Genomic DNA, 9,591 nt, shown 5'->3' with positions numbered 1-9,591 from the left:
CTGCTGCAAACTATCTTTAAACACCAATAAATCCTTTAACACCAACACTAAGTAATCTGAGAAATATCAAAACATATAAACATATAAAATAAATTAAACATTGCAAACATTCTTTTAAAGGGAGTCCGGATCTAAACCAACAAATACTTACAATTAGTGTCAATAACATTACTTTTTAGCAAAACTTAACTAAATCATGGTAATTAGGAATTACAAAATAAAGTAGAGACATTTATTCAAAATAAGAAAACCGAAATAATTGCAAAATCATTTTACACAAAATATATTGGACCGATATTATCTTACTGTGTTTTAGAAAGATTTGCCCAACTTTAGGCAAATTCCAGAGAAAGTTAGGCTACGTTCGACAGAGGCAGAACAGAGACCGTTGCTGCAGGCTGCAGTCAAGCTGCTGTTGTGGCTTAAACTTCCGTCGGAAGCGCTGCTCATAGACTCCTTTCTACTTAAAAATCTTTTTCGTCGAACTAAGACCACTGAAATTTGTTTTTATCGACGTCTTACAACCGAGGTCATGACCACGCTCAATAACTACAATGTCAGTTGTTATTTTACCACAAATTAGTTCGCAAACTCTTAAGCCTTGTTACGTGAAAGTTTAGCGCAGGTTGAACATTTCGGTCTCCATGGACGCCGTCACGCCGACCACATGGTACAAACAAAGCCAATCAGAGCTGTCGACGCATTCGAAAGAAACTAAAACGTCCCGTTATTGGCTAATTCGAAACAAGATGGCCACGTCCATAGAGAAAACATTTCACACAAAAACATGGAAAATAAAGCCAAAATTCGCTACTTTCAAACAGTTTTTCATCCCATACTTTCCAAAATCTCATGCATACATTTCATTCAGAAGCAGTCACGTCTCCAAAATCTCATACATTCAGTCCGTTCATCAGCGATCACGTCTGTATTGTCATCAGTCAGTCGTCAAGTCATGTTGTCGTTTTTGTCCTGACAAAATGCACAATTTTCCTCATCTTCTGTCAAATTCAGCGCTCATGTTTATTTTGAATCCTTCTTTGGTTTCTCTCCGCGTATAAAAAAATAATTTGTAGAGGCCGAAGCCTCCTTGGTGTTTCCGAAAATCCTAGACGCGCAAAATTAGTTCCTATAATAACTCTGTTTTTCGTAAGGGATTTCTTAACAGGTTGAACAGACACAAACCTAGTCAATTTGCTGCTTTCCAAATATCACAAGCTCCCAATTTGCCAACGTTCAATGTGTACAGGCCGAACAGACGAAAAACCTGCATAATTTATAAATGTCCAATTTTTCAAAATTTTACTGCCGCCCAAAGTGTATATTTTGCCACCGTTCAATCCGCTGTTCTAGGGAGGGTGAACCCAACACTTATTTACTGGGGTGCGCTCGCCCATTCGTATAGGGAACACTCCGCCACCCATACAATCGACTTCTCCTTTAATTTGAGTTCATCAATATGCAGACTTTACAAAAGGCTCTGCTCACCATCCTATTATGAGGCCTCTGAAGAAGTCGACCGCATGGCAGAGGAAGCATCCCCAGACTTTTCGTCGAAAGTCTCAGAAATCTCGTAATAAGCCACTATGATGTGGTCCAACCGGTTTGGTCCGCTTTCTTCCGCCCCCGACTTCACGTCTCGAGGTCACCAAAATTGAAGGAAAGAAATCGTCCGTTTTTCAGTTCTTTCCATCCATGCGTGTTCGATAGTCGAGAGTGGTAAAACAAACAAGGATTCAACCGGTTTAAAAATACACAGAGTTTATTTCCCTGACAATAGTTCTAAAGCACAGATTAAAACATTAATGCAGATATATCTGGATTCTCAAGTAAAGATCTACTGACGCACAAGTTACATGCGAATTACTCGTAGATTTTCCTAAGAACAATGGAAAACTTTGAAAACAGTCTTTTTAAGATGTGTTTGAATCTCCGCCTTCCGGAAAGATCATGGTCGCTGGTCCTCCGCCCCTGGTCGCTCTGATTCGTCAGCTGATAGCCCGCCTGCTTCCTCTGGCCAATAGCTGACGATTGCCAGCTTCGGATCCGCTCCGCCTCTCGGGGGGCCATTTCACCAGCGCACACAGTCCGATGATCAAGAGAGTCCCCATCTGGTCAGAGTAAATCATTCCTGGACAACTCAAGGTTCCTTTTACCGGTATCCAGAGCAAAGGTCAGCTCCAACCTCCACATGAGAACACGAATCTGAGCACTTTCCCAAGGATAAGGTGTTCAACCCAGAGAGTAGAAATGTAGTCCATGACATATTTATTGCATCTCTGGAAACTCCTAGATTTGCACAAAGAAGTCCTAGTTGCTGCTGCAACTACAAAGCACAAGTGAAGGTCACTGGAGAATAAGTCCTGATGAGTTCAAAATGAGTTCACTTCACACTAAAGATAAAGCTGTAACATAATAAAGAATAAGATATTAAAAAATACATTTTCTACATAAGGCAGCGAGAGAACCGGAGATGATTGAGCTGAAATCTCTTTGAAAGAAGGCCCTGTTACGTTTTGGAGAACGGAAAAATACCCGTGTGTAAAAGAGCTGCTCTCAATCTGACGTTCTTCTCAATATATTATGTCTTCCGGTGCCTGTTTATTACCTTGAAACACGTGAAATCAAAGCATCGGTCCTTTCTGACCGACACTCACGTAAAGGAACCGATCAAAGAGGCTACAACTGGCCCGGGGGTTAGCCCCGCCTTCAGCCCCTAGGATTCATGGGAAGTGGGGAATCTTAAGTGTAAAACCATGAGCCAGGGGGCTGTTAGCAGAAGTCATGTTCATGCTATTTGGCTTTATGTGTGTGTTCATGTTAATGGGCTCTTAACATGGACAGTGTAACTTAGTACTTTGTGCTTACTACGTTGAAGGATGAACTGAGTCGTTGCAATGTATTAACGTTTAATAAATATGCTTTTGATGCAAAAAGTCAGTCATTCAATTTTAAATGAAAGGAAATATAAAAGCAATATATTCTAATGAAGGTAAAAATTAATTTAAGTTGCACACAACTGAAATGTAATGTATTTAATGTGTTTTATTGTGAATTTGAAATACTCAGACACCAGAAGGATGCTCTGTCCAGATGTTTGTGTATTTGTTGGTGTAATGTCATTGCAAGAGGAATGTTGAGATACAAAGAAATACCAGTTAAATACCGTTGGATGAATGGTGAAATATTCAGTTTTTATCATCGTAAATCTGACTTCAGAGGAGTCGGTGCCTCACCAGCATTAACCTCACCGCCCGTCACTGAGTAGTTGAGTGTCAGAGAGAGGCAGAGAAAAGAGTGAGATAGAGAGAGAGAGAGTGTGTGTCTGTGTGTGTATATGAGATGAGAGAGAGGTGCCTTTGTGTGTGGAGGGGGTATCTGACCTCCAGGGTAGTTGCTGTGTTAACTCTGGCTAAGCTGCATTGGATGTGTATTGAGGGTGGATACTTTCCTTGAAATAAAAACAAGAACAATACTTGCTGTTCTGTCGTAGGGAGAAGACTGTGTTATGAAAAATAATACAGCTTTAATTGCGTGTTTGTGTGTGTACATCTTGGCAGGTCAGTGCGTGGTGTTGCTCTTTGACTCTCACAGTGAAAAAGTTCGGCTCTTGGTGTCAAACTTGTTCGCCACTCCTGCACTACACAGTGCTCTGAACCTTTTTTCTTCAATGATTTGTGATCTTCACTGGTGTCCATGGATTACATGAAATCTTTCCACCTTTATCCACCTTTGTCATGGTAGGAATAACACGTCAAAGTAAGGGTGGGGTCATCTAAGATAGCACAAGGGTTCATTTTGGTTTAATGAAGATCAGAAAAAGTTCTGATCATCAGACAAATAAGACCCAGGCCGTGGTATTAAAGTTGTTGTACAAGATGCAACAGATGAATGACATTTCAACCTTTCCTTAAATAAATATGTCATATAGGAAACACAATGCATACCTGAGGCATGGTTGTGATTTTATTCAAATCCACACACAGACTAGGATTTGCACAAACTGTTTGACTCCTCGGTCCGTGTTTAGAAATGGGCAACCGACATCGGCACAGTTGGCTTGCAGCCGTTGGACGTGGGCCGGTCCCTGACCGAGCCGTCATGACATGGTCGGAGCAGACTGGGAACAGTGCAACCCGGTCGACAGTCGTACCGGTCCTAGGGGCCCAGCGGATGGGAAAGAGAAAGCAGTGAGCACTTCAGTCCACGGTCCCAGTGCAGCGAGGTCCGGGCAGTGTTCTATGTAAAGCACACGGCGGCCAGGGCCTAGTGGAGCCTGAGCCGGTCGTGACGCACCACTGCGGGGAATATTCACCCAGCTGTCTTCCCTCGCCACTACCAAGGGTATCCTGGTTCGTTTCTTTTCATCTGCTAAGTAATATGCTTCAATTCAACGGCTCGTCCTCCAAAAAAACAAAAAAAGATCGGTGGTCCTGCCAGAAAATGTGGAAATAGTGCAAAGTCTAATGCTACCATTGACTTTAAATAGACTACGGTCACGGTTAAAGTTTCTTTTCCTTTGTGTTATGGTTCTTTGTTGTTCTGTATTGGTTTGTGTTCACTTCCTGTTTTATTTTGTAAGGTTTCCTGTTTTGTTTTCTCGAGTTTAGCCTTTGGTTCCCATCTGTCCCGAGTGTTTCCACCTGTGTCTCGTTTGTCCAAGCTAGTGTAGCGACTATAGCCTATATAACTCATTGGGCCCCATATCGACATACCTCATCCCATCCCTACTCCCAGGAAGGGAGTCTGTCCCTAACCGTCCTTGCTTCCTGGGGGGTGCCAGATGCACCCCAAACCGCTTATGCTTCCTGGAGGGTGCCGGATGCACCCCAACTCGTTTCTGCTTCCTGGGGGGTGCCAGATGCACCCCAAACCGCTTATGCTTCCTGGGGGGTGCCGGATGCACCCCAACCTGTCCCTTCCCCAGACACCTGGTCCGAGCCCCCTGACCCGGACGCCTGGCCAGAGCCCGCTGCCACAGAATCTGAGCCTGAGCCATCAACCGTTTGCTGGCCGGACACACCAGGCCAGACAGCGCGGCTCCCGGCTGTCCTCCGGACCCGCTTCGCTGGACAACGCAGCCTCCTGGCCGTTCCAGCACTCTGTTGGCCCTTAACAGTTCGTCTTTCGGGCCCCTCCTCCTTGGCTCTACATGGAACCTCGGTGCGGTTCCTTGGGGGTGGGGGTGATGTCTCGGTTTCAGTTTCTTTTCCTTTGTGTTTTGGTTCTTTGTTGTTCTGTAGTGGTTTGTGTTCGCTTCCTGTTTTATTTTGTAAGGTTTCCTGTTTTGTTGTCTCGAGTTTAGCTTTTGGTTCCCATCTGTCCTGAGTGTTTCCACCTGTGTCTCGTTTGTCTGTATGTATTTAAGTCTTGTCTTTCCCTTCCTCCTGTGATGTTCCATAGGTTAATGTTTCCCCTAGTTCTTGTGATTTTGTAAGATTTCAGGTTTCGAGTTGACCTGCCCGATGCAGTGGTTTTTGTTTTGTAGTTTTGGTTTATGTTATTAAAGCCTCTGATCCCCTGCAACTTCCTGCCTCCTCATCCTCTCTGAGTGCATCAGGCCTGCATCAGTGCTTTCTTCCGTTTCCATATATTTTCTTGTCATTTATTTTTCTGTTTTGTGTTAAACTTTGCATTAAAAGTGAAGTTTTACAATATTCTCCTGCTCAAATTGTCTGGTTCTTCTCATTCCAGCGATCTGAAGTCTGGGCTTTGGTTGCAAGTGCTGCAGTTTAGGTAAAAACACTCTGGAATCGCAGTGTTTTCAGCCAGCAGTGTTATGATCTCCTCTGCATGTCCAGGATCTGCCACATGTCTTTTTTTCCAGTTGGACTTAACTTTATTACCTTTCTGCTTTTTCCTTAAGAGAGCATCACAGCGAATCAGCTTCCTCCATCTAACCCTGTCTTCTGCATCCTCTCCTCTGGCACCAGCTACCTTCGCGTCTTCGTTCACTGCATCCATAATCCTCCTCTTTGGTCATCATCTGACCCTGGCAGGTCTAGTCTCCTTCTACTAATAAATTCACGGTCTCTCCTCTGGACATGTCCAAACCATCTCAGTCTGGCCTCTGACTTTTTTTCTCCAAAACCTCCAACATGTGCTGTCCCTCTAATGTCCTCATTTCTGATCCTATCCATCCTGGTTCCTCCTAAAGAGAACCTCAGCATCTTCCTCTCTGCTACCTGTTTTTTCCTCAGTGTCTCTAGGCCCAATAACATGTTTGTTTTACCTTTCATGTGAGCTGAAACTCTTCTATCACACCTGACGCCCCAACCTGCCTGCACTCGCTTCTTTACTTCTTTTCCACACTCTCCATTCCTATGGACTGTTGACCCTAGATACTTCAAATCCTCCACCTTCTTTATCTTTTCTCCCTGTAAAATCCCTCTTCCACTTGGGTTCCTCTGATTCACACACTCAAAGTTTAAGATATTTCAACAAACTTTAAAAGACGCTCAATGTTTTGGCACTTTTTAATTTGTATTTGACACATATTTCAGCTTGCATTAAAATAGTCTTTTTATTGTTCAAGAAAAAGACATTTCAATAGTCAGAAACCTTTTTGAGCAGGTATACCAATTTTATTATCACTCTTTCTATAATTAATTTTCTAACTTGTGCTTTCTTCCCCTATTTTAGGATTTCATTTATTCATAATTAGTTTATAACGTTTGGCTGAAAAGTAAAGGTGATGAGAAAAACAGTTGATTAGATTTATTAGATGCTTCAAAACTTCATGAGGTACGTTTTTATGGTAAACGTGCACATCCGGTTCACAGTGTGCACAGCATGGATGAATTGGTTTTCTTTTAATTCCATGAAACTGCTTTAAACTGTAGTGTAGTGGTTAGCACTTTGGCCTGGCCCTGGTTCAAATCCCAGCTGGAATCTTTCCATGTGGAGTTTGAAGAATCAAAATCAGAATTTCTTTCATTTTTATCGTATGCACAACAAAACTGGTGATGCTCACCAGGCGTTTAAAAGAAAATATGAAAGTCAGGCCAAAAAAATATATAAAACATAAAATATGAAAAAATCCTAAAAATATGTCAAGTCAAAATATCTATTGCGCTTTTCTGAACCAAATATTGCACATATTATTGGAAAAGATAATGTGTTTATCTTTTTTTCTTTGTTTACAGCTCTGAGGAAAACCTCTGTCTTTCAGTCTTTTTGGGCGACATTGTGAGATTTGTGGTGCCGGCCTGCAGGTAACAGCTAAAAACAGGTGGTGGCTGGGATGGAGGGAGTCCTGGATTCGATGTTTGTTTTCTCCCTGTGGGTTTTCTCCGGTTTCCAGTAACATGCATCTTCAAATAGTGAATCTAAACTGTCCCTGAGTGGAAATGTGAGTGTTTGTGAGGCGGCCCTGCAATGGACTGGGTGAACCAGGGTGAACCTCGCCTTCAACAAATAGTTAATGCAGTTTTTTGTTATCTGCATTCCAAACGTTTCCCTCTTCCTGGCTCTTTGCTTTATAGCGGTCTGGGCTAAACAGCTTCCAGGCTCTGGGGTCTCTTTACTTGCTTTGAGGTCATCCCATGCATGACTCCATCGCAGAGCCTAACCGCCAAAGACTACAGCCTATTTCATGCACAGACTCCTGTTTCATTATTAAATCTTTTAGTCACACTTTCAAGATCTCTTCTTATTGAAATTCATTTAATGATAGTTTTGCTTGAAAAACTAAACAATACTCTAAGGACAATGGTTGCTGATTTTTCCACTTAAATCTTCTGCGACTCTATCAGAATCTGTGAAACGCTGCTAATCCGACCGATCGCCACTAATACTGACTTTACATTCTTCCATGAATCAAATATTCACTGCAGTCAGATTTTGTGGAAGAGAAGGTTCCTGTTTCACAGTCATTCAAATATTCATTTGGAGCTACTGATAAAAAACTGCTGTCATACATATATTCTGTCACTTTACAGTATTTTGGCATCAGAGGAGCCTGCCTTCAGCACTTGAAGTGTCACAATGAGTTTGACAGATTTTCTAAACCAGGGATAGAAAAGGCCATAAATTATGGGATTTAGAAAGGAATTAAAGTAGAACAGGAATTTCACAAACTCCAAGGATGTGGACTTGATTGAAATCTTTCGGCCTACTAGATTGACGCAATAATACGGGCAGAGACACAGCAGAAAAGCAGCCACAACAATCCCGAGGGTCCCGGCTGCTTTCAGCTCAGATTTCTTTGCTGTTCCTCTCCCTGTCTGTCTCCATGGTAACGCAGCAACATGGGAGCGCATGGCGTGGATCTGAGACACAGCCACCACAAACACCCTCACGTACAGAAGTATGATGACAGTGATGGGGATGACTATTGTCACAACCAAATCTGCAAGCATTTCCTCGAAGGTAACCTCAACCAGACACTCGCCATCGCAGGAGTGAAACCTGCCGGTCATGTTTTGTTTGACCACTCCAGTTAGAGTGATTAAGGAGAAGATCCAGCAGAGGGAAACACAGACTCGAGCTCTCTTTGTGGTCACTCTGCTGGGATAATGGAGAGGACAACAAATGGCAAAATAACGATCAACAGATATGAGAACCATGTTTCCTATGGAGGAAGAGGTGATAACAAAAAGCACCGTATAATACAAGATGCAAATGATGTCTCCCAGATACCAGCAGCCTTCCACGAAGGAGACCTGGAAGAACATGAGTAGGCCCATGGTGAAATCTGAGATGGCCAGAGAGAGGAGCAGGAGGTTGGTGGAGGTGTGGAGCTCCCTGAAAAATAAAACCAGGTGGAGCTGTTTAAGTTCAAGGCTTCTGAGGTCCGTTCATACGCCCAGAGAAACACCGAACCGCTGGTTACCTAAAGTGTGAGATGGAGATAATGACCAGCAGGTTAAGAGATACAGTGAGCACAGAGATGAGAGTCAACAGGATGTAAATGATGGTGAACACTGGGCGAGGGAGTATGGTCTTCCTGCAGGAGGAGTTGAGGAGTTGAGGAAAGCAGAGATCAGCTCCCTCCATCATCAAAGAGAGGAGGAGCTCCTGCAGCGTTCTTCACCAAACTCTGTGTTTTATAGATGACCCAACTCCTCAAATGATCCATGTTTCTTGGAAACACAAATCCCTTCCCACTTGTGTCATTAAGTTAAGTTTTGCTCTTCATTTGTGATGCACTGGATCATGTTGAGTCTGAAAGTCAGACAGTCAATCCTTCACCAAATATTCATTTAATTTTACAAAAAAGCAAAAAAATGTAAAAAATATCAAAAAGGAAAGCTTGAACCAAGGCAGAATAACATAGAAAATTAACAAACTTTATAAATCATAAACACTAGTTTTTTTGTTTCTTTTCTTTTTATTTTGGTTTACCTTAACATCTCTAATGACCACGACCAGATCTGGGGAGGATGCTGGTGACGTAAATTAAATTCCGTTTTTTTGTATTACATGCGTGATATACAAAACTTCATCAGTGTTTCTTGCTCTCATCATTCTGCAATGTACGCAGATGTTGGTCGAGGGTTTCGACTGTTCAGAATTATTGTCATTTTTGAATACGCAGTTATGCATGTTTTATGCAGTTTATACGCAATTATTGCATAAATCTTATGCAAT

At 42.5% G+C, this 9,591-nt stretch overlaps 1 protein-coding gene across 1 annotated transcript; it reads right to left on the bottom strand.

Annotated features, from left to right (window-relative positions):
* Nucleotides 1-7,934: 7,934 nt before the first annotated feature.
* LOC111946814 (trace amine-associated receptor 13c-like) lies at nucleotides 7,935-9,189 on the bottom strand. Its single transcript, XM_023951225.1, has 2 exons — nucleotides 8,834-9,189; nucleotides 7,935-8,745 (listed from the first exon to the last, which is right to left on the bottom strand). Exons 1-2 carry the CDS (start codon nucleotides 8,998-9,000, stop codon nucleotides 7,935-7,937), a joined length of 978 nt encoding a protein of 325 aa, XP_023806993.1. The 5' UTR covers nucleotides 9,001-9,189.
* Between the last annotated feature and the right edge of the window lie 402 nt (nucleotides 9,190-9,591).

The sequence above is a fragment of the Oryzias latipes genome, chromosome 21, assembly GCF_002234675.1.
Source record: "Oryzias latipes chromosome 21, ASM223467v1".
Lineage (NCBI taxonomy): Eukaryota > Metazoa > Chordata > Actinopteri > Beloniformes > Adrianichthyidae > Oryzias > Oryzias latipes.
The sequence above is the reverse complement of the archived record's forward strand: the minus strand, read 5'-3'. Positions and strand labels throughout refer to the sequence as shown.